Source organism: Maylandia zebra, linkage group LG16, assembly GCF_041146795.1.
Source record: "Maylandia zebra isolate NMK-2024a linkage group LG16, Mzebra_GT3a, whole genome shotgun sequence".
Classification (NCBI taxonomy): domain Eukaryota; kingdom Metazoa; phylum Chordata; class Actinopteri; order Cichliformes; family Cichlidae; genus Maylandia; species Maylandia zebra.
This window is the reverse complement of record NC_135182.1, coordinates 34,095,317-34,121,145: the sequence shown is the minus strand read 5'-3', so window position 1 is coordinate 34,121,145 and position 25,829 is coordinate 34,095,317. Positions and strand designations below refer to the sequence as shown.

General features: G+C 40.0%; 1 protein-coding gene across 1 annotated transcript in view; it reads right to left on the bottom strand.

Annotated features, from left to right (window-relative positions):
- The window catches only part of ube2f (ubiquitin-conjugating enzyme E2F (putative)), a 54,482-nt gene extending 34,278 nt beyond the window's left edge, over nt 1-20,204 (bottom strand). Inside the window, exons 1-4 of the mRNA XM_004566000.3 lie at nt 19,967-20,204; nt 16,972-17,156; nt 14,525-14,554; nt 9,823-9,888 (exon numbers count right to left, since the gene is read on the bottom strand). Coding sequence (XP_004566057.1) covers nt 9,823-9,888; nt 14,525-14,554; nt 16,972-17,086 — 211 coding nt within the window. The 5' untranslated portion in view covers nt 17,087-17,156; nt 19,967-20,204. The remainder of the gene's footprint in view (nt 1-9,822; nt 9,889-14,524; nt 14,555-16,971; nt 17,157-19,966) is intronic.
- Between the last annotated feature and the right edge of the window lie 5,625 nt (nt 20,205-25,829).

The following is a 25,829-nucleotide window of genomic DNA, read 5'->3' as shown; positions in this document are numbered from 1 at the left end:
GCGATTATTTTATAATTTTACTTCAAATTCCCAGGGATAACACTACCCAGATTACCGTGCTCACACTTGACTGATGCTGTGTCAGTACTATTGGACTTTAATGTTGCTCCACCTTGATAATGTCATTCTTCACATTAGACTCTGTCATCAGTGACAGGAGTGGAAAAGAAAGATGGAAATGCCCTTCATTCTATCTGCACTAATAAATGCAGCTAAATGCAAGCTGCCATCACTAATAAATCCCTCAGTATTTTTCTCCTAGACCATTAGAAATATTATTATCACAAGTTTCCTTGAAATGGTGAGATATAATTTTGATTCTCTCTCTCACAGGCCCACACTTAACATGACAATGTTTGCATTAAACAGTTGCATTAAATGGTTGGAGCTAACAGAAAACCATTCTTCCAAAAATACATCCTTTCTTTGGTGTTTTGATGATCTTAAGAATTCTGCCTGACACACCAGCCTAAAATCTCATTAACCTTTAACTGGCAGATTTGAAACATGAAGATATAGCAAACAATCCATGCCATTATCATCAAACCACTGCCTGACCCCTGATGCCCTGGAGATGGGAGAACCATCTTTGTGATAAAAAAAAGATTTAAAAAGGACAGTTATCATTGATGGAAATGTTTCATCATAGGATAAAGGTGATCACCCAGGGCAACTCTGTATCGATTTGCTGTGACCTCTTCTCTCTGAAGAGACAAGTGGAAACTAAAACATGGCAGCAAAATACCATCAGCATCCCGTCACTGTAGGGGCCAAACATGCTGGACCACAGTGAAGGATGACGTATCTGACCACATCTCCTTTCCCCACATCTCCACTGAGGAGTAAACTCTTACATGTGCATTTGTCTTTGTAATGAGACGTTTATGCATTGCAGCCTTATTAAATATCCTTCTCTATTTAACTCTTGATGGCTAGTTTTGCTGAAGCGTACTGCACTGACCTCAACACATCACACAGACACAGTGTACATGTGATCACAGTGCCAAACCACAATTTCTGACATCAATTAGGTACGGTCATCAAAAAAAATAGGAGTTGGTTCACATTTACTGACATCCTTCCTGTAAATCTAAATACAGAGGCCTCTGCGGTCACAGCTGCTAATGGAAAAACTATCCAGCCGAGTAGTTTTTATGACTGAAGCTCATTTCAACCATGCCCTTACAATGAACCCTCGTTCAAAGTCGCTTAGGTCATCCTCATACTGGGCATGCCAGCTTTAGCAGTGGAAACACATGAATGCCTCCACGACCCCCTGGACTGCAATCACACTGCGTTTAACATTCCAGGTCCACTTTTGCTTTAGTTTGGCTCTTTCACCCCCAATCTTTCACTCCACTGCTCTTCTTCCCCATATGTCTTTATCTCACACTTATTTATAAGTGACTTATGTATATATGTATGTATATATATGTATATATTGTACTATTCTTAGTTAGCGTATTGTCTGTCTTGTCTTAATGTTGGTTTAAAATGGAGCACTGTAACAAAAAATAATTTCCCCCAGGGATCAATAGAGTATTCTGATTCTGATTTTTCTTCTTGGAAGACCAATTACTGTGAAATATAGTTGAGCTACATGCAGGGAGGTCTACGGTGGGGAAAGTTTTTGGTCCAGTTTTCCACACACTCTCACATCCTCATGTAGCCTTCAAAGCTCATTAAAGGCTTGTTCAGACATAGGGTCTGTTTAAAGGGTCTTTAATTAGCCGGATGACATTTACATTTCTGCTCTCACCTTATGGGGCCAGATGCTTTGAAAAGGATAGGCACTAAATATGGTACCATCACGGATCACAGGAGAAAAAAAAAAAAAAAAAAAATGGAGACATGGGTCAGATTCAAAGTTATAAAAAAAAATTTAAAAAAAAAAGAAAAAGGAAAAAGACAAAAGGGAAAAAAAAGAAAAAAAGAAATGGCTACTGAGCCTGTCACAAAGGTGGACTTGTCACTCCTGACAACCTGCTGAAATTAAGGTAAGAGAGAGAAGGGATGGAAAAAACCCTTGGTAACTGACCATTAAATGATCCGTGTGTGTGCGTGTGCGTGTGTGTGTGTACTCAAGATTTTCTGATATTGTGGATCAGCTCCACTGTAATACAATTAGGGATGTTCCAGAAACGTAATCAGCAATAAGTTTCCTTCCCAATGCAATTCTAACAAAGAGAGATCTGAAATATACTTCCTAAAAATCAGTATAGTCAACATGTCTGGCTTTATTTACAGAGTTTTTATCACTTGTTTCTATTCAAACATTATTACATTGTTAAATTCTATTCAATGCAACAATGCGGTGCAATTTAATTAGACGGCAAACAACCTCCTCTGTATTTTAAAAAGGTAAAAGACACAAACAGAGAAACTGACATAGAGAAACGCAGCTTCAACATTAGCAAGGAGTAAAGAAAGAAAAAGCTAAGGAATCAAAACCAACAAGGCAAAGTAACAAAAAGATTTTTTTTTTTTTTTTTTTTTTTTTAAACACACAGCCTCCCATAAAAACAAGAGTAAGAATATGACAGTCAGAATTTTTTTTTTTCTAACAGCTGCAGTCAGAGGTCATAAATAATTCATGACTGTCTCCAGTACACAGGAACAATCAGTATTTGTTGTGACTAAACACTTCTCATGAACACTAAAACAAATAATCTCACAGCTGAACTCCAAATTTCTGTAAACCATGATTATCACATGATTTAACATAATTATGTATATTGCTTATTGCCTGTTTAGGGCACTGAGAAGATTGCTTTCTTCCTACATCAAGAAACAGCTTAACATTTAAATAAGGGATACAAAGCTCAGCCCTTCATCATGGTCGGTCTGCTTTGCCCTTCACACCGAGTATCCTACTCAATACAAATATTCAACCCTTATTGGGATCAACAGCCTCTGACTCGCTGATTGCAGCATAAAATTTATTGCCCTACCCGGACGAATTATTGTATTTGTGATTTTCCCCCTAGGAAGGCGGCGTGTGGAAAAGTGATCTCTGCAGTGCATGTCTGTGTTTACAGATAATTACCGTTTTACTGAAAGGCATTTTAAACAGGACATAAACACGGATCATCTAAATGTTGAAAACCTGACGGTAAAAAATAAATAAATAAAATAAATATAGTAATACGAAGAACGAGACTATGACTCAAAATATGCTGAAAAGCAGAGCGACACTTTGCGACACCAAACTATAGATGGTTCTGGCGCCACTTAAAGCTGTGCACAAGCTGGACATCACTGAACTTCTGATGACTATGCAGCTGCTGTAGCTTCCTTATGGTCATGTCTCAGCAGGAAAAAAACAACAGTTGTTTACTCTACAGCACCTCTCACTGCTCTCTTAGCTGGGACTTTTGTTCTCCGTGTTTATCAGTCTAATAACTTCACAGCAGGAAGGAACAAACACTGGCAAGCATCTTAACAACCAAAAATCACAGAACAGAAAACACAAAAACCCAACTGTGGTGATTCTGAGGCTAAATCTGAAGACGTGGCTGCAACAAAAAGTGAGTGAAGTTAGCAACGAATTAGAAAAGCATAATAAATGTTTAAAATTGACTTTGTATCAAGATTGGGCCCTTTTACTTTATTCAAACTTTAGTCACACTTCCAGGCTTGCGCATACACTTTGTACGCAGCAACAATGGGCATTACAATACTGTAATTATGCTTCCATGCAGCACAAAGACAAGGCGATTGGTACATCAATTTTCTCTCATCATTGTAGTTCTAATAATAATAACAGTGACATGTGAGAATGCGTTCACCCCGTCGTGTTGCTGGTGTCCCCATTCCTCAGAAACTGAGGGGTCTAAGAGCACGGGGTCACAGCACAGAGTGTTTCATGGGAAAAGAAACAAAAGTACACAGACATTCCAACTAAATAACAACAGACCTAACTAATGTGTTGTCTACCACCTGCCTTGTTTCAATTAGATCTGGGAAGCCAATCCAGCACCAGCTATGTTTCCTTTGATGAGTATTCATGTGTTCTTAATTTGGTTTTGTGTCGTTTACTTTGTGTGATATGTATGAGATGATTTGAGCTGCTCAAAAAATGTTTTTACAAGTAATTGTTTACTAAAAATATGAGAAAGAACAGTGAATAGTAATACAGCTTAATTCCCAGAATGACCTACAGATCTATTATATGTGACTGTCAAGGACTTTATCTGAAAGGTGATTTTCTGATGTTTTGCCCTGCTGATTTAGATGATTTAAAACTAATTACAGATGAAGGTTAGATCTTTACAAATAATCTCCTTTTCAGAGGACTCACAAAGCTCTATTCATTAAAACATTCCCACTACAGGATTTTGCCTGATAAGTTATTAGTATCAGTGCAGCAGCATTTCCTCACCATGGGTGAGCAAAGTGAATAAAACGCCAACAAGAGTTCCTTTTTTCCTTTTTAATTTTTTTCTTTGTTAAAAATCACACCATTTAACACGTTTAAATATATAAAAGTAATATTTTCAAAAGCCCTCTGAGTCAAATTGCCAGCTTAGTTTGTGCCACCACTGTATGTCATCAACTTTCATCTCCTCTCTCTCACACACACTTTTATCTTGTCCTTGGTCTCTACGCTTTTCCTTTCTTTTCTCTTTCCCCATCAGCCTCCAACCAGTCATGCCAGATGGCTTTTAAAACAAACAATCAAGATGTGATTGAAGTCAAACATCCAGGGGCTTAACAAAAGTATTGTATTAGCTGTTTAGAAATAAGAGCCATTTTTGTACATAGTTCCCTGTTGTCAGGGGCTCAAAAGTAATTGGACAAGTCTATGACGAGCAGTTTCACAATCAGGTGAGGGCAGCTACCTCGTTATTTTATGACAAGTTAAGCCAGCTGTGGAGTTGTGGGTGTTGCATTTGGGATCTTTTCACTGCAACTCAATAAACAGTCAAAAGAGTTGTCAATAAAAACAAAATATAATAAAATAAAAAGTAATTAACCTGTCAAGAAAATTGCAAATATTTCATGAAACCTAGACAAGTCAATGAGGGCTTATCCAGATTGACAGGGAGATAAATGTAAGGAGAAGGAGAGCGCTCTGAAGCATATCACATCAAACATGGTGGAATCAATGTTATGGTATAGGCATGTACAGTGGGGCAAAAAAGTATTTAGTCAGCCACCGATTGTGCAAGTTCCCCCACCTAAAATGATGACAGAGGTCAGTAATTTGCACCAGAGGTACACTTCAACTGTGAGAGACAGAATGTGAAAAAAAAAATCCATGAATCCACATGGTAGGATTTGTAAAGAATTTATTCGTAAATCAGGGTGGAAAATAAGTATTTGGTCAATAACAAAAATACAACTCAATACTTTGTAACATAACCTTTGTTGGCAATAACAGAGGTCAAACGTTTACTATAGGTCTTTACCAGGTTTGCACACACAGTAGCTGGTATTTTGGCCCATTCCTCCATGCAGATCTTCTCGAGAGCAGTGATGTTTTGGGGCTGTCGCCGAGCAACACGGACTTTCAACTCCCGCCACAGATTTTCTATGGGGTTGAGGTCTGGAGACTGGCTAGGCCACTCCAGGACTTTCAAATGCTTCTTACGGAGCCACTCCTTTGTTGCCCGGGCGGTGTGTTTTGGATCATTGTCATGTTGGAAGACCCAGCCTCGTTTCATCTTCAAAGATCTCACTGATGGAAGGAGGTTTTCGCTCAAAATCTAACGATACATGGCCCCATTCATTCTGTCCTTAACACGGATCAGTCGTCCTGTCCCCTTGGCAGAAAAACAGCCCCATAGCATGATGTTTCCACCCCCATGCTTCACAGTAGGTATGGTGTTTTTGGGATGCAACTCAGTATTCTTCTTCCTCCAAACACGACGAGTTGAGTTTATACCAAAAAGTTCTACTTTGGTGTCATCTGACCACATGACATTCTCCCAATCCTCTGCTGTATCATCCATGTGCTCTCTGGCAAACTTCAGACGGGCCTGGACATGCACTGGCTTCAGCAGCGGAACACGTCTGGCACTGCGGGATTTGATTCCCTGCCGTTGTAGTGTGTTACTGATGGTGACCTTTGTTACTTTGGTCCCAGCTCTCTGCAGGTCATTCACCAGGTCCCCCCGTGTGGTTCTGGGATCTTTGCTCACCGTTCTCATGATCATTTTGACCCCACGGGATGAGATCTTGCGTGGAGCCCCAGATCGAGGGAGATTATCAGTGGTCTTGTATGTCTTCCATTTTCTGATGATTGCTCCCACAGTTGATTTTTTTCACACCAAGCTGCTTGCCTATTGTAGATTCACTCTTCCCAGTCTGGTGCAGGTCTACAATACTTTTCCTGGTGTCCTTCGAAAGCTCTTTGGTCTTGGCCATGGCGGAGTTTGGAGTCTGACTGTTTGAGGCTGTGGACAGGTGTCTTTTATACAGATGATGAGTTCAAACAGGTGCCATTCATACAGGTAACGAGTGGGGGACAGAAAAGCTTCTTACAGAAGACGTTACAGGTCTGTGAGAGCCAGAGATTTTCCTTGTTTGAGGTGACCAAATACTTATTTTCCACCCTAATTTACGAATAAATTCTTTACAAATCCTACCATGTGAATTCATGGATTTTTTTTTTCACATTCTGTCTCTCACAGTTGAAGTGTACCTCTGGTGCAAATTACTGACCTCTGTCATCATTTTAAGTGGGGGAACTTGCACAATCGGTGGCTGACTAAATACTTTTTTGCCCCACTGTATGGCTGCGATTAGAGTTTACTGATGACGTGAGCACTTTCAGAAACAGAAGGATGAATTCTGGAGTGCACGGGGCTCCACTTTCTGCTCATATTCAGATAAATGCTCCAATGATGTTTAACAGTGCAATTTGAACCAAATGACTAAGATTCAAAATCTATGAGGGACAGTACACAGAGTCAAACCTACAAATGTTGTGTCATTGCCTAAACACTTGACTGATATATATATATTTTTACCTTCTTTACAGGTTGATCAAATCAGAGAGTTGACTTTAAAATGAAGACCACAGAGCCCAAGATGCACAACCTTTGAGTCCAACATTTAAATGAATACAGGATTCAGGAATATTTTTTCCACATTTGGTACAAAAAGTGATTGAGCACACTCTGCTACCTTCAGAACAATGTATTCATGCATTTCTAACCAAAGCAGTGAGTTTTATAGAACAACGTTTTAACCCTTGTAGCATGAAAACTGTTCCAGAGTAAACGGTGCCACGGTCTATGAGAAACATAGAGAACAAGAGAAGAAAATATGAAAGAACATGAGGAAAAAAGCAAAAAAGCAAAACAAAGGATCGCTTAGCCTAGAGCTAAAAATGCTCTACATAGCAAGTCAAGCTGATTTTACCTTACGCTGCTAAGAGATATTAGACAGCCTGCATCCGGAGGCAAGTTCCTCTTGCATTTGATTTTTCATTTTCCGGCCCGACTACAATTACCTTCCCTGAAGCACAAATTAAAGATGCTTCATGGGTAACGTCAGCTTTTTACACTGCCATTCTTAAAGGAAAAATCTAACAATGGAAATAAGACAAATATTCATACAGCTTTGCCAGAAACACACCTGTAACATGACACGTCTTTATAAATCCACCATTTATTCATTTATTAATTTGAAAAGCTTGATGCTATTTTTTTAGTAACCAAACTCACACAAATTATAGTATCATCCTTTAACATGCATTATAGAGAAATGTACTCCTGTAATCGTGCCTGTGCTTAAATGCTTTTAGATTTGGCTATTAGTATTTTGTGTTTTGACGAGAGGCAATATTTTGTTTGTTCTCACAGATGAAATACAAACGACCAGCAAATGATCAGGGCTGTTGTCTTAAACACCACATTGGTTACAACTGAGGAAATGCAGGACGGCTGAGGGAGCCGCACAGGAGGAGGGAAAAGGAAGATTAAACAAAGACAGAAAACAGAAATGGCAAAAGGGAGCATGTGATAGCCGAGCGCGGTGCGGGTGGAGCCGAGGTGGTGCACGCCAGAAGAGACAAAGGTTTTGAATAATTGAGCAAGCCTTTTCTGAGAACTCAGTCTCCTTATCAACTCCTCTTAGAATAACACGAAACCAAAGCTTTACTCTAATTGCTGATCTTTGCTTTTCTCTGCAGATATTGCTTACAAAGGCCTCTGTGAACGTTAACCTGAACGTTACAGTGCATACTGCAGTGGAGGAGAGGTGGATGAATCACCGAGACACAATTACACTTTCACACAATTACACAAGGCACACATTTATTACAGGATGAGACAGCTTAGAATTTTCAAATTAATTCATTTCTAAATGCCCGACCCGACAAAAACAAAAAAAACAAAAACCTAAACAATTAATTCCATTGTAAAAAAAAGAAAAAAGTTTAAATATTGATGAGTTCCTAAAGTTAAATAACAGTTCTCTAAAGTCATGTTTAAGCTTAAAACTGCTACTAACAAACTCAATTCAAATGCTTTCGATTAGACCAAATCGCACCAATATTTTTTTTTTTAACTTATACAAAATTTATTTGTCCCTCCAATTTATTCTATTAGTCTGTGATTGCTGCAATAAATGTATTTTATCTAAGGAATAATGTACGAATGGTGAATGAAAAAGAAAAAAAGCCTTGTCATATGAAAAAACTAATTTAGCATAACACTTAGACCAAACTTAACACTTAGGGTTAAACCCCCCATGTTACTAAAACTATACAGGTAGGAGTAAGACCTTTGATGCACAGATGCTTGGTGGACTCAGAACCCATTGTTGCCATGTTTTGATGCACTGAGGTGTCATTTTTATGAATACAAGGAACAACATGCAGTCTCGCGGTCATTAATGTTATAATCATCTGATTAATTTCTATAAAGAGTTCTTTGAGATGCTGCAGTGGAGTCACTCATGCAAAGACTTGTGTTACCGTGTATTTGTAAAGTTGCAAATGTGGACAAAGCCTTGCTCACAAAAACCATCAGAAATGAACTCTCCAAAACAACTTCCAAACCGAGACCATCCTTCATGCACATGACCTCAGTCCACTCACTCCCAAGCCGTACACCCGCCAGCTTTGATGTGGACTGGATGAGTAGTTGTTGGGAAATGTGAAAACATAATAAGACATCTTCCTTAAATTATTAGCTAGATGAAATATTCTACAAATATTTAAATAATATATTTATTACCGCTCTGTTTCTTTGCTTCTCTCCTTCTATTGCTCCAACATGACTGAGATTTCTCTCAGTCTATGGATTGGCATGTTTACTGATGAAAATGAAGACAGATTGCTACATGAGGAGAATGATAAGGAGAAACTGGGTTTGGGCTGGAAGAAAGTTTGTGTGTGATGGAGAGGAAGCAGGAAGTGGGACGCATGAGAGCCTCCGGAGACTTAGGTAACCCCACACCACTATGTTTGGTTTGTACAATATTCGACAGGTAGCCCGCTGAGCTTGAAACAATGCTGATTAAGCACAACTGCCTTGGGGAGTGAGGACAGTGCTGCGGTAATGTGAAAGTACAGAGAATGCTTAAGTGCCTTTCAATAGGAATACTTTAGGACACACAGAGATTGAGAAACAAATTGCAAACACTTGCAGTCTCCTCTCCTTCACACTAAATCACCTGAACCCAACAACGTCCCCGTCAGAGCTTCTTTTACTACACCACTTCATCTTTAAATGTGCTGGTGAAGTAAATTTAAGTGAAACAGAGATTTAAAAACTTTTATAACTAGAATAAGAACCAACTTTTTTTTTTTGAGGGTGTACCAAAGCAGTTTTTAGAGCGGGATCAAAACAGGCTTTCTTATTTTCTTACCAGGAGACACTGCCAGCTGAAAATGATGCAGCTTATCCTCATCTGGAAAACTGGCTTTGCATGTGCCTGGACACGAACGATGTGGGGAAAGAGGAAAAAAAGAGTCATTAGAGTCAGATAATAAAAACAGAAGAATATTTGCCTTACTGGCAAATAAAGGCATTAAAATCTAAGACATACTGCAATCTGTTCTAACCATGGTATGTTGATACCGCCTTAATTTGGTGCAGGGTTTTTGCCTTGCATTTCAAAGTCCCTGTGGCACCATATTCCCCCCTGGTGTTCAAGGACAGGTACTACACTTAAAACTATAAAATAACTCCTCCTTTTATTTGTTTTACTTACATAATTACCAGCTTTTTGATTAAATAATAATGATAGAAATAATTCCTTTATGTCTTAAAATGACTCCAGACTGCCATCTTCACATTCACATTATATATATGCAAATGAGCCCCAGCAGCTCTAGCATATATACTCAGTGCTCACTATTGGCTTTGGTCACACACCGTAACACTACTCTGTGCTGCACAATGGAAGTTATAATATCAGAGTAATGCAGACACACACACACACACCAACTAGAAACTCATTCTGAAGAGGATGATCAAATTATACCGGGCTGGCTGCCAGTCAATGCATCAGAATGTTAATATAACGTGTTTCACACATTGCTCCCTGATTAGAAAAGAATTAATGAAACCCTGGTTGTCTGAATCAGTGTCATTAAAGAGCCCTTGAGAAATAAAGTGCTCTGCTTGCTCTATGAGAAGATTGCATATTGCATTTAAATACAGCATCAATTTTTTTATAACCTTTCTTCACCTCAAAACATGAAAATGATGTCTTAAAAGCTGCAAATAAAAACTTACATAAATGGATCAATAACAACAATAATAATAATAATTATGTGATGAAGTAAACAGCTACAATTAAGACATGTTTATGAGCATAAACCTATAGAGAATAAAAATGTCTTCACTGCACGGTGGATGAATCCCAGCTTTCACCTGGACAACAAAACTTCCCTCAGTGAAGTCCATCAGCCACGAGTGCTCCTTGTTTTTTTTACATCTGATTTGCTTCTTATTTCCCCATCCACCCTACGTTTAACATATTGCCTTTAACAGGCAAAGCTCTCTGCTTTAAGTGATTCCAAGAAAGTCACAAATATAAAAGTGAAAGACTGTGCACACAAATCTGTCACTGTTCTTCACACTGGTGTTTCTCACTGTGTTCACAGCCGGGAGGGTTGTTTTTACGTATTTAATGAATTCATACTCTTCAAGGTATCTTAGCGTTCATACTGGGACGTAAAGAAAGGATACGTAGTGGTCCATACATATTTAACAAATGAGGTTTGAGCACTCGGGAGTTCCTAAAACAAACAGCACTTTGCATCTAAAAAAAAAAAAAAAAACCCAACCAAACCAAAAAAAAAAAACAAAAAAAACATTGATATGTTTTGATAAAACATTTATCATCCAGACAACGATATAAATCACAAACATTTTAAATTTTCTGTAAATTCTGTGAATCTCGGGCAACTCGACTTGAAGTGTTTTCAGCTGAGCGCCGTGTACCTGAAGTCGAGTGTTTTGACCGATCCGTGAAACTACAGTTTTAGATACAAGTTGTAACGGCCGCCATTTTCTTTGTGAGTATTTATTACACGGCGTGCTGCGGGGAAAAGCTTGTTTTAACGTTTAAGTCTAAGGTGCATTTTGAGCACCTGACGGCTCAATTTTGCTTTTCATCCGTAAACTCGCTCCGTACTCTTTTACGCGACTCTTGAGTAGGTGGTAGAAGAGGTTTGTCGTGTTTGAGTCTGTAGTGGGGACCGGTTTTCGGCATAATTTGTACAGTTTTCTGGTCCGTGTCAGACTTTTCATAACCAAACCATGTCCATGCTACAGAGGTAGCCCCTCGTTTAGAAATATGGTCCTCGATTTGTTTTGACTGGTCCTTCCTTTTCTGTTATACTAACATGGAGCCTATAAAACAGGAAGCTCCGTTCTGCCGGAGGTTTCTTCCTATTAAAAGGGAGTTTTTCCTTCCCACTGTCCCCAAAGGGTCACATGATTGTTGGGTTTTTCTCTGTATGTACAGTATTATTGTAGGGTCTACCTTACAATATAAAGCACCTTGAGGCGACTGTTGTTGTAATTTGGCACTGTATAAATAAATAAAATGTAATTACATTGAATTGAAGTTGCTGATTGGAAATGTAATAATTAGATCTTTGTAATCAGCAGATTGGATAAAATCTTATTGGACAAAACAGATGCTGAAAAAGCTTAACTTGGGGAAATAATTTGCAGTATAAAAAAGTGAAATATATGTTATTCCAATAGTGAGATGGAAAATCACAATAAAATTGTATCTCGAGTGAAGTATTGAGGTAATATCGTATAGTGGGAAGTCTGGTGATTCCCACCTCTAACATATATTAAATCCTAATATGTTTTTACACATAAGCCCGGTTTCCATAAATAAAAACTACTTTAAAAAAAGCACTTTGCACAGAACATTATTTTATCATTCTTTAATTGTACAGCACAGGTTGCAGAAACATAAACGCCTCCTGCTTCACACTGCTGTTCATCTAAGAGCCGCATGACCTCACAGCAACTGTAGTGATTGTTTGAAAAGCAATTTGAAGAACTCTCAGGTTGTCATATGAGGAAGAGATCAAATAAGCTGCGAACACCCGCTGCAGCAGCGCCTACCTCCAGCAACTACTCACTAGTGCTTTTTTTGGACTCTTTGAATTGTGTCTTAAATTTGAATCTCACAAAAACATCTTCTAAGAAAGCCAATCAGCGGTGTTACTTTCCTGTTTCCGTGTGCATGACACATTGTTCATTGACCCTCAAGCTACACATCAGTTTCATCAGGCCACAAACAAAACCAAAAAAAGAAGCAACCTGGTCTGAGCCACAGCAAGCATGATGAACTCTGCACTTGTGCATAGCAGTGACCAAAGAAGATCTGATATACTGAGGTGGAAGTGCTAAAATAGTAGCCAAGGGTAAAGTCTGTTTAAACAAATATCTCCCCTAAGGGCAGAAATACAGCGAGCAGCAAACGTCTTCAGGCCTGCATCACTTTTGTTTATATTTAAAGACATGAATCACTTGCAGCTTAGCACAGATACATTTATGAGGTCGAACTCGACGAGCTGGCTGAAAATGCGCAGCTAAATAATGCTAAGCTGTCTCTTATCATTTAAAAACATCCACCAGTCTGTCATTTGTAGGGATGGGTATCGTTTAGGTTTTATCCGATACCGGTGCCAAATCGGTACTTTTGAAACGGTGCCGGTGCTTAAACGGTGCTCGAACCGGTGCTTAAAGAATGGAGAACACAAACTTTGTCCAAAAACCTCTCATGTTCAGCTGGTTTTTTTTGTAAAAAGATAACAATGTTAGTCTTTTCTGCAGCTATGTGGCATATATGGTATCACTCTTGGCTGGAAGCAGTGCTTAATCAATGGAAAAAACACCAATTTTTGTCCAAAAACCTCTCATGTTTAACTGTTTTCCACTTTTTCTTTGGTCATTTTAGCCTTTTTGGCAGGGTGAAGGGAGTATCTGCCATCAAACAAGAAGACAGCCGCATGTAGCTATGATGATGTTTGCTAGTTCACCTTACATGCATTAATGTAATAACGTGGTTAGCCTACTCAACGTAAATTACACACTAACAACATTAAGCTACTCACGCAGAGAAGAACGGCTGCTGCTGCATCATCCTCATCATTTCTGCTACACTGGCAGGGCTAGGGGCCAGGACTCTCCTCTTCGGGTTTTTGGGGGATGTTGCTCCGGGTCCGATAACTGGCAACCCACCCGACGTGCACGGTGTGAGGTCTCGCAGCAAGCTATCAAATACGGCGCATTTCTCGGCTTTTAAAAAAAACGCTATGCGTCGCCAGCTGTTTAATCGGATTCTTGGTGTTACCTCCTTTGACAGTATCAGCTTAAAGCACGTGTTGCAGGCTGCTGAGTTTGCATATTTTGCTATGAAGTACAGCCAGACTTTGACCGCTTCGCCTTGGGCATTTTTAATCTGTAGCTCTGCTCTAACAGAACGTACGTACCTGGCCCCGCCTACTATCCTCGGAAACGTAAAATGATTGGCTAGAAGTGTATCACAGCTCAGGAAAAAAAAAGCACCGAAATAAAGCACCGAAATAAAGCACCGAAATAAAGCACCGAAATAAAGCACCGAAATGTGCGCTGCTTTTCGGTCTGGTTACTACCGTTTATGTCAGAACCGGTGCCATCATGGCACCGGACACCGGTACCCATCCCTAGTCATTTGGACTAAGTAGTCTTCCATGAATCACTCACTTAACAAACATTTTAACCATGAAGTAAAATGATCGTGTTACTGGTTGTTGCTGAATAACTTCGTGGCAATGTAATAACGGCTTAAAGTATGGTTACAAATAGCTTTCACTTAACATTAGCAAAGCAATTTGTCAAAAACAGAGAACGTGAAGCACATCAGAGGCTTGGTTTTCTTTCCTGCCTCCTTTATACCATAACTGAGGAAATTAAGAGCCAGAAGGAGACTATGAGGATTTATGGCAAATTAGGCCAATTACTCAGTTGTCAGAGTTTCAGCCGCTTTTGACTGGCGGAAAACGTGAAGCTGAAAAAAAAAATGCTGTGTGTATGAAAGTGGAAGTACTTACTAGGAAGATTGGCTTCAAGTTCGGCAACTTCTGTTGGCAGAAAATAAGAACGAGTGAGACAGCAGCAAAAACACAAAAAAAAGAGGCTGAAGAATGAGGCACAGTGTGATATCCTCATACACAAAGAACTCAAACTCCCACACTGGTGTTTTTATAATGAAGTAATATTTTAGTAGCTGCATTGTCAGGAAAGTTTCTCTGCATAAAACATAAAGTCTAATATGAAATTCATACACGAAAAAATGTATTTTACATACAGCGCAGTGTAGCAGAGACACACAGCGAGTAACACGGTGGGCCAAAGTAGGAAAAAGGAGACGGGGAGAGAGAAGAGCAACGCAAGAAGGATAAAAGGTTGTTTTGTTCTCGCTGCCAGAGGGCGAGGTCGGGCTGAATTTTTAAAAGCGTTCAGGGTCTGTTGTGTTTTCTCACTACTGACACACTTTTCACTCCTAATTCGTGTCAGCTGGTTTAACACCTTTACCTCCCAGAAAAATACACAACAAAAATACCCGTTGTATTTTTCTTCTCTGGGCAGCTGGTGCTGTTGGTCGGACGTGGCCTGCTGAGAATTTTTACTTTGGTAAATATGCTCTTTGAGATGTGCATAGTCTAATAATTAGGTAATTCAAGGAAGTCGCTGGAGTTTCATCTGTTTCTCCACACAGAATGTGCATACACAGTAATCTACTTAACAGCTCCCTCGGAGATAACGCCGGCTTACTGTTTTGCCTAAGGAGACCAACGATGGGCTTTTATCAGATTAAGAGTAGCTCACAGTAACAAACTTTGGCCAAAAGGCAAAGTCCTATTCAGATTTTGAAAAATTTTTAATCCACCACCTACAATTTAGGTCACCTGTCCCCAGCTAAGAAAAGCTAAAAGAGACTCCTTCCTTCTGGCTGAAGGTGGGTCTCTCTATAAAACTAATACGTGTAAAAACATTTGTGTGAAGTATGTTTTTGGGATGGTTGGCTCTAAATCACCAACTTATACGGTCATGCATTCAAAAGTTAAACATAAAATTTACCAACTTTATTTTGCGTCTGTAAACATGATATACTTGCACTATAAAATACCAAAATAACAATAATACAACAAGGACATGTGCAGCCTTTATGTTGGAGGGCTGGGAGATGTCTTACTACAACAGTTGGCCTGAAAAGCATTTTGTTAGTGGAGGTAAAGCTTCAGGAGTGTAAGACCAAGACTAAGATTACATGTTTGATAATAACGTCAGACAAATGTGAGTGTGAAAGTTATTTCGAGGCTATTTTCTGTGTTGAAACACAAAATTATTCATTGATCAAAAAACCAATTTGTTTACATCTCTTGGGTCTTATTGTGTTGTCATGAGCTGCAGCTGCTGCCATTATTCATGCATGTTTGACTGGCAAAGCTGTCACCTGCTGGGAGTCTCAAAGGGAATGGCATTTGGGTATTTCTCCACGTGATGCTCAAACAAAAATTCTGACTAATTAGATGTATTACCTACAACTAATATTTTAATAAAGTTGATTTCCATGATTCTATGCATGTAACATAAAGAAATAAAGAAAGATCCCTTTGGAGAGATCATCTCTGTGCGCACCTCTGGGCGGCGTCCTGCTATTGCAGAGCCCTCACTGGAAGCCCCATTTTAACCACTTGCACTCTTGTCCTACGATGTTCTGGATCTACTTTACTGTGTCTAAAACAAGCATTCAACCAGAGTTTCAAGTTGAGGAGGAAGACGAAGTTGTAGAGCTCAGAGCAGGTGGCCAGTCTCACCTCAGGGCATGCCCACTTATAGGTTTAAACAAGAGGTTTAAAAATTGCTGCTGTCGCTAGTCAACATTCTAATGCTAATCAGTTAAAGTACCTCTCTCCTATTTTATTACTGAACACTTGTTGTTGCCCATTATTTCTGAGATGCTACAAGTTCAAGGGCTACAACCCAAAATGTAAAATGTGATTTGATTATTTAAGAACATGATTAAGTGTTTCTAACAACTCTTGAATACACACGTAATATCAGAGGAGACAGCATTTAACCTCGTCCATTACGCTCGACTCGGATTTCCGAGCGTGTACTACTATGACACGAGTCAGTCAGACTGTGTGCTGCCATTTAAAAACATTAGTAAATTAGCCTCAAGGAGCATCCCTAATATTCATGGCGCTCTGCACAGTGAATGTTTTGTCTCTGTGGTCAGAGCCAGAGAGAGAGAGCTAACATAGAAGTGACTCTCACCCTAACCAGTGAGCACAAATGCTGGGACAGACTCCAGCCACTCCGTCAAGCTAAGATGGAGAAACAGTTAAGAAGAAGGAAGGAAGGAAGGAAGGATGGATTATATTCACAAGAGGAAAACTGTTGCAACCTTGTTGAAATCTAGTTTTGTTCCTGTAATAAAAAAGGGAAACTGAAACTGAAAAATGGACCAAATTATAAAATACCCGGGTACCTTTGGTAAGGAGGCGGTCTCTGATTGAGACCCTGTGGGTGGAGTCTGAGGCTCCGGAGGCACGGCCTGTCTTTCCTCCGTCTTCTTTCTTCAGCTTACTGGCCAACGTGAGCATGGCTACGCTGATGTGATATGACTGTCAAAACCACGGTGCACCGTGCTGCAATGCACTGCTGCTCAAATGCCTGCAAACAACACAGAGCATACAGAATAAAATGCTCAGTTACACCATACTGCATAACACACAGATGCAGAGGCATTATAAGGTAGTGATACAGCAGTCAAATAATCCTGAATTACACGAGGGAGTCTGTGTTTTCATTACAAATAGATATTTCTACCACTTCCTTTAACTGTTCTCATTAGGGGTCGCCACAGCAGATAATCTCCCTCCCCATATCCCAGCATCCTCCACTGTCACACCAACCCTCTGCATGTCTTCCTTCAATACATCCATAAACCACCTCACAGCTCCATATTTAACATCCATTGGACAATATACCCATTGCCCCTCCTCTGTACATGTCCAAATCAGCTCATCAACTTTGACTCCAACCTGATGTGTGCCTCTCATGAACTCATTTCTAATCTTGTCCATTTTGGTCACCTGCAATAAAAATTTGCCACCTCCAGGCTGGCCTTCTGTCTAATTGTCAGTGCCACCATGTCAAGCTACACATCCTAGCAGGTCTCACTACCATCTTGTAAAACTTCCCTTTTATTCCTGCAGCTCTCCTGTCACAAATTACCCCTGACATCCATCTCCACCCACTCCACTCCACCTGCACTCACTTCTTCATCTCTCTTGTGGACTGTCTGTTGCACTGAATGGCTGACCCCCCCGTTTAAACTCATCTACCTTCATCACCTCTGCTCCTTCACCTCTCATTCACATGTATTCTGTCTTGCTTCTACTGACTTTCATTCCTCCTCTTGAGACCATAGCTTCACCTCTCCAGGCTCTCTTCCACTTGATCCCTACTCTCACTACAGACCACAGTCATCTGCAATCATCACAGTCCATCAGTGGATGGTCAGCCTGTCCATCACCACTGCAAACAAGAAGATCCCTGAAGTAAACTCACCCGACCTTGAACCCATCTGTCACTCCTACTGCACACCTCACCACCATCACGCTGACCTCATACAGGTCCTGCACCACCCTTATATCCTTCTTTGCCAATCCTCACTTCCTCATGCAGCACCACAGTTCCTCTCTGGACACCCTATCATATGCTTCACGTAGAACATTAAAGACTTAGTGAAGCTCCTTCTGACCTTATCTATACTTCCCCATCAACACTCTCAAAACAAGTATCACATCTGTAGTAACGTCACTTGTTAATTGCAGTTATTCAAACATTCACACTGGTTTCCTCCCACAATCTAAAATTGAGGACAAAAATTCAAAACTTCTCATGTAACTGTGGTTTAAAACATAATGCTGTTACAATTATGCACATACAGGTAACACAGAGAATAGAGAGGCGCAAACACACAGACCATAGCTCTTTCAAGGTAAATTGCATCAAAGGCAAACAGTAAGAAGTCTCTATTTTTTCACAGAAAATTAGTACTACTACATATCACATACATTACTACAACTACTGTGAAAAAATGATTTTAAACTCGTTCATTTTTAATCCATCTTAATTGCAACTCATAAGCAACTCATCTGCAATTCCAAATGATGTGCAGAGACGTGCTGAAAAAGTTTTGAATTATAGATATGTTAAATATTATTTCCTGCACAATCATGCTTTTGATCTCGTAGCTATCATCTGGTTGCAGAGAAGGTGTGAATTTAGTGTGAATTTAATGCGGGGGGATTCAAATGTAACTCAAAAACAAGATCTAGTATTGAGCACCGCAACACAACATTTCCATCAACAGAAGGAAATCTCACTGCACACATTCCTTCTGTGTGATAAGCAGGTTGCTGAGTCAAGACATCACGGAGTGTTACATTTCTTGCAGGATCACTACTCGTACAGTACAGTCCACAGTCAGTCAAGGGCTGGAAGTTTTCATGACGAGAAAACAGATGGACCTTGAATCCAGGAACACAGATATACTGTAAACAAACAGTGTCTGAGACCGAATGTGACCCTGACTGTTAAGGGTATATCATCAGTGGGGCATACAGAGGACAGCACTGGCTTGCTGTCAGTTGGTCTATCTTACCTTTTTCCTGACAGGTTACATTTTTTATCTGGAACATCATGAGACATTGCACATGCAAGATTTGTCCTCCGCTCTCATCTGACATCAGACTCAATCTTTATGGTCTTTTGAAAACATCATGTGCCACGGCGCTCTTACTGTGATACTGCTTCACAGACAGCGCAGGCTGCAGCTCTCGGTCAGTGTGAATCCAGTCTGAGCGATGTGGGAAGCAGAGACTAAAGGTATCGGACCGTGAAATGTGTGTCACTGCGCCTGAGTCAAGGCCCACCTGCCTCAGCTGTCACTCACTGCTGCACCTCCTTGACACATAGCACCTGGATGCCGGTCAAACAGTAAGCAGGCAACATATGACACATCTGTCAGGCCTACCGCAGTTCCAGCGATCAGCGCAACTGAAAATGTTCCCTAAATCCCAAACTTCCCCAAAACCCAAACCCAACGTGACCCAAACTAGAAGGAGTCGGCTCCCTTCTTATAACACCCAAACCAAACAGAGGTGTAGTACACGAGTTAAACCTTTGTGCAGAGCTGAAAGTGCTTCAAACACATTCAGGACTCGTACTAAAACTTTTCAGAGTGAAGTCACTGCCTCGTCTCCGAGCTGTGGGCTGCTGTGTTACCGTAAAATAACAACAACAAATGGCTCACACCGCTCAGCACGGCTAGCTGGACACTATGCCCAAGCTCATACGCAGCCTCGGCTCGGGGTTATTCCTCTCTAAACGCAGATGGGAGCAGCTGTACAGCTGAAAGTTGCCCGCAAAGTCTGTGTGCTAACTGCTGTTAGCCTGTGTGTGATCTGTGTTACCTGCTGTCTCAGAGCTAGCGCTCCGCGCTACACCATAATCAGCCGCCCCTCCTCTGCTCGGGCCGCAGTCTGCAACTCCAGCCGAGACTCGTAGCAGCTCCGTGCGCCTGTAAATAACCTCAAAAATGACGCCCTGGAGGCACGAAATGGATATGAACTGATTTAGGAATCAGCTGTCAGAACTTCGCTCCGGTGTCATGGGCAACGGAAGTGCAGTGGGTAGTTTACCTTACTGCTGTCCGTGTAGACAGTGCAGCTGATAAATAGTTCCGCAGGGCAGCAGCCGTCTTCTCGTCCATTCTAGTAAGTTCCAGTTTAAAATGGGTAGTAGACGATATGATTATTTAAAAAATTAATTACAGAAATAATTTAACATTACATTGGTATATTATTTGTACATTTGTACGTGCATTTCGTGCCAGTGCCAGTGTGTGAATGTGTGTGTGAATGGGTGAATGACTGAATGTAGTGTAAAGCGCTTTGGGGTCCTATGGACTAGAAAAGCGCTATACAAATGCAGGCCATTTACCATTTACCATTTCATTTATGTCATTAACTACAGCAGCATTTCTTTGTCATGTTGAAAAACTGAGACGTACATTTTAAAAGTGTATGTCTTTTTTCTTATATTGAGATCGTCCAGGGATTCATTGTGCAATTAACTAAAGATCAGAGTGGGCTGTAGTTTGAGTTTGATACTGTTTCTCTAAAAGGATTTGGACATGAGTAAAATGTTTCCACTTATATATAAACACACAAATAATGTATGTTTATATATAATTATGAGCTGCATGTAACCAGATACAGTGGAGCAAAAAAGTATTTAGTCAGCCACCGATTGTGCAAGTTCCCCCACTTAAAATGATGACAGAGGTCAGTAATTTGCACCAGAGGTACACTTCAACTGTGAGAGACAGAATGTGAAAAAAAATCCATGAATTCACATGGTAGGATTTGTAAAGAATTTATTTGTAAATCAGGGTGGAAAATAAGTATTTGGTCACCTCAAACAAGGAAAATCTCTGGCTCTCACAGACCTGTAACGTCTTCTGTAAGAAGCTTTTCTGTCCCCCACTCGTTACCTGTATGAATGGCACCTGTTTGAACTCATCATCTGTATAAAAGACACCTGTCCACAGCCTCAAACAGTCAGACTCCAAACTCCGCCATGGCCAAGACCAAAGAGCTTTCGAAGGACACCAGGAAAAGTATTGTAGACCTGCACCAGACTGGGAAGAGTGAATCTACAATAGGCAAGCAGCTTGGTGTGAAAAAAATCAACTGTGGGAGCAATCATCAGAAAATGGAAGACATACAAGACCACTGATAATCTCCCTCCATCTGGGGCTCCACGCAAGATCTCATCCCGTGGGGTCAAAATGATCATGAGAACGGTGAGCAAAGATCCCAGAACCACACGGGGGGACCTGGTGAATGACCTGCAGAGAGCTGGGACCAAAGTAACAAAGGTCACCATCAGTAACACACTACAACGGCAGGGAATCAAATCCCGCAGTGCCAGACGTGTTCCGCTGCTGAAGCCAGTGCATGTCCAGGCCCGTCTGAAGTTTGCCAGAGAGCACATGGATGATACAGCAGAGGATTGGGAGAATGTCATGTGGTCAGATGAAACCAAAGTAGAACTTTTTGGTATAAACTCAACTCGTCGTGTTTGGAGGAAGACGAATACTGAGTTGCATCCCAAGAACACCATACCTACTGTGAAGCATGGGGGTGGAAACATCATGCTATGGGGCTGTTTTTCTGCCAAGGGGACAGGACGACTGATCCGTGTTAAGGACAGAATGAATGGGGCCATGTATCGTGAGATTTTGAGCGAAAACCTCCTTCCATCAGTGAGAACTTTGAAGATGAAACGAGGCTGGGTCTTCCAACATGACAATGATCCAAAACACACCGCCCGGGCAACAAAGGAGTGGCTCCGTAAGAAGCATTTGAAAGTCCTGGAGTGGCCTAGCCAGTCTCCAGACCTCAACCCCATAGAAAATCTGTGGCGGGAGTTGAAAGTCCGTGTTGCTCGGCGACAGCCCCAAAACATCACTGCTCTCGAGAAGATCTGCATGGAAGAATGGGCCAAAATACCAGCTACTGTGTGTGCAAACCTGGTAAAGACCTATAGTAAACGTTTGACCTCTGTTATTGCCAACAAAGGTTATGTTACAAAGTATTGAGTTGTATTTTTGTTATTGACCAAATACTTATTTTCCACCCTGATTTACGAATAAATTCTTTACAAATCCTACCATGTGGATTCATGGATTTTTTTTTTCACATTCTGTCTCTCACAGTTGAAGTATCTTGCATGTACAAGATACATTTAAAGGGTTTGAAAAATGTAAATTCAAGAGAAGAAAGAAAAGGAGAAATGTTGTAGACAAAGAGGAGTAAATGCAGTCATGTGACCAATGGGAAACTAGGACACGGTGCAGTTCTGTGGATTGAGTGAAACAGTGGAGCATCTTTGATCAACATATGTAAAATATCAGTAAGTAAAAGAAAACACTGAACAAAAGTGGAGAAACACACGAGTGCAAGTGAATAGTTTCAATATGTGTTTGTTGATACAAACAGCTGCAGTCTTTTTATGAGGAGGCTGGAATCACTTACACTCGGGCCATGTGGATAATTAAATACACCTACAGGTCCTTCTGCAGTATTAATCTGGTTGAAGTCTGGACTTTGCAGCACTGGATGCCCCGCTTTTCACTCTAGAATACTTTAGCATACGGAGGCGCTCGTGGTCAAATCAGTTGCTGCAAGGTTCCCAGGGACTGTCCTTGCAAAGCAAGCCCAAATCATCACCCTCTCAGCACTGGGCTTGACACTTGGTATGAGGTGTTTGTGCTGATGAGTTGTGTTTGTTTTTCCACATGCGGTGTTATGTTATAGGCAAACATCTCCATTTTGATCTCATCTGTCTAAAGCAAATTTGGGTTTGTTCAGAAGCAACTGAAAGATGAGGCTTTCTCCTTGTAACCCTTTCAAATATTATTTGGTCTTTTTCTAATTTTAATGTAATGAACTTTAATGTTTAAGAACTGTGCAAACAATGTACAAAGCAGCAAATAAATCTTTGCCCCACAACATCCAGAACTTGTTCCAAATAAGACAAAATACTCATGACCTGAGAGGAATCCTTATGTTCAGCAAGCCAGTAGGGACAAATGTAAACTATCACAGCATTACAGTCACATGAGTTAGTGTGTAGAACACCTGTACAGATGAAATCAAGACAAGTACATCAATACACAAATTCACACGATTGTTTAAAAATAATAAATTGCATGAATATAGGAAATATTCCTCTCAGTGACTGAGTTGTCTCACTGTGCTCTATTGAAGCCTTGACCTCCTTTTTATAGATCAAAGCCAGAGTAACCCAAGCTTCAAGCGCTCATTAAGGTATTTGTAACATAGATATAAAATAAGCTCAGAGATTAAGCAGGTGTTAACCACAGCGTGCTTAGTTTATGTAAAAATGTAGTTTGTTATTGTTTTGGTTTAAGTGCTAAAATTGTTTTATGTGTGTATGTTTATGTGTTGTATATGAGTGCAGACTTGTATATAGTTAAACATGTATGGATCATATAATGTCAAATTCTGAATATGGATTTGTAAGCAATAAAAGTTGAAATATGGGGGTAGGAACAGGAAAAGTGTAGACTTCATCCTACTCTGAGCATGCTCATTCTGTAGACATAGATATATACATGAAACATCTATCTATCTATCTATCTATCTATCTATCTATCTATCTATCTATCTATCTATCTATCTATCTATCTATCTATCTATCTATCTATCTATCTATCTATCTATCTATCTATCTATCTATCTATCTATCTATCTATCTGTGAAGGTGTTCTCTTGCATTGCTGTGCAGGGCAAAGGCTCATAAATTCAAACGTTAGGATGAAGAAGCATCTATGTATGAAATGAAAACCTCCTGTTTGCCATGTCTACACAAAGACACACAAACACACTCAGAAATATAAACCGGAGTATTTGCTGTTTGACAGAACAGCACATTCTTCTTGGAGCAAACCCAGTTCGCCCTAAAGTATTTGGACAAAACTGTTCATTCACTCAGCCAGTTGAACAAGGAACGAGGGTGGTGCTGTCACTGTAAACAAGCACATGCTCTTGACTGACCCGTCTGATTAGATAAGGGTCTTAAAACAGGAGGGGCGTATTAATCTTGCAGCGGGTGCGCATTCTGTTTTTCATCTACATGTGTTTAGACAGGTGTTGGCCATCAGGCTTTCTGGCCAAAGGACTAACCCCGTGACTGTGTTACGTTCACTTCCTCGCTTCACACAATGCGTTTGTTATTCGGAGGATGTCCAGTAACAACAAAGCGTACATCTGTATTTATTTGTGGGAGTGTTGGTGCTTCATTGTAGAGATCGAGAACCAAAGTAAATAAGTAAATATTTATAATTAATAGTGCAAAAATTACACTCGAACCCCGAGCAAATAAATACTCTCATAAATCAATGAGAGTTTTAGCCTAAAGAGAGAGCGAGAGATCAAGAACACAGACTAAAGAAATAGACAAATTAGACTTTCTGTCCTTAAATGACCCCAATCCAGTACTGAAAATCAAGACATTTACTAAAATTATGTATACTGTCACGTCAGGGCCTCAGAGATCAAAACAGACTAAAGAGGGGGATTTAAAACAAAGTTTGTTACTTTCATACCCAAAGGAGGAAATTAACTGACAGAAGTGCCCCTTAAGGAATTTCTGAGTTCTGTTTATCTTTTCAGAAACATCTTGAAATTGAAATGTTTAATTAGCTTCTGTCAGCTTTGATGTCTGAAGCCCATCGGTGCCTTGGAAAGTATTCAGCCCAAGTGAAAAAAACAGTCTCATAGAAACGTATTAGGATTTATCTTCTGCTGCTATGTTGTCTACAAGCCGGTGGCTCTGGATTGTCCTTGAAGGCAGATCTTTAATCTTCGTTTCCCTTCCGTGACTCAGATTCAGTCACGCTGCTTGGAAAATATTACACAAGTTATTATTTTATAACTCTAACCGACTGAAGCTGTGTGCGCTCCTCACAGTGCATGTGCTATTTTGAAGTACTCACTTGATTTAATGTCACAGTAATTTGACATTTTAAGTCGAGCTGTGGAGACTGCTAACCGCTTTTGGTGACTTTATTATCAAGTTACAGCAAAACTAATGAGTTCCAGCTTTAAACCACAGGATTACATTTCCATGTAATTATTCACTTCCGAGCCAGCTTCATTACACAGCTGCCTTGAAAGTAAACAAAAACAATCTGCTATATTTATTTATTTATTCCTAAAATTTACAAGCAAGTTCATACAGTACAAAATCAGCTGAATGGAATTTCAGTGTATTTTATTTGAAATTACAACGTGATTATATTTACCTACCAGTACGTGCAGATAGTACCCTACAATAAGTAAAAAGTCAAGTTTTTACACAACACAAAGAAATTATTATACTATCGGCCAATTTCAGCAGCTTCTAAGTACAGAGTAAGCAAAAAAGAACAAATAAACATAGAATATCCATCATGCACATCAATATAAGGAAGATTAAAAACTATTTTAATAAATAACGATGTAAAAAGGTAAGTCACTCAATAATATGGCTCCACAGTGTACTTATAATGTAGGATGGGGAAATATTGCTTGTTTTCTGCAAAATTTATGCAACACTTAAAATGACTGTATATTTTAAGTATTTCTTTGGTGACAATTTGCAGGTCACCTAAATAATGTAAATACAGTTAAACTGTTATTGGTACTTTATTAAACCACTGTATGTTATGTGCTTGTATCCAAGGACAACGGCTCTTTGTTATTT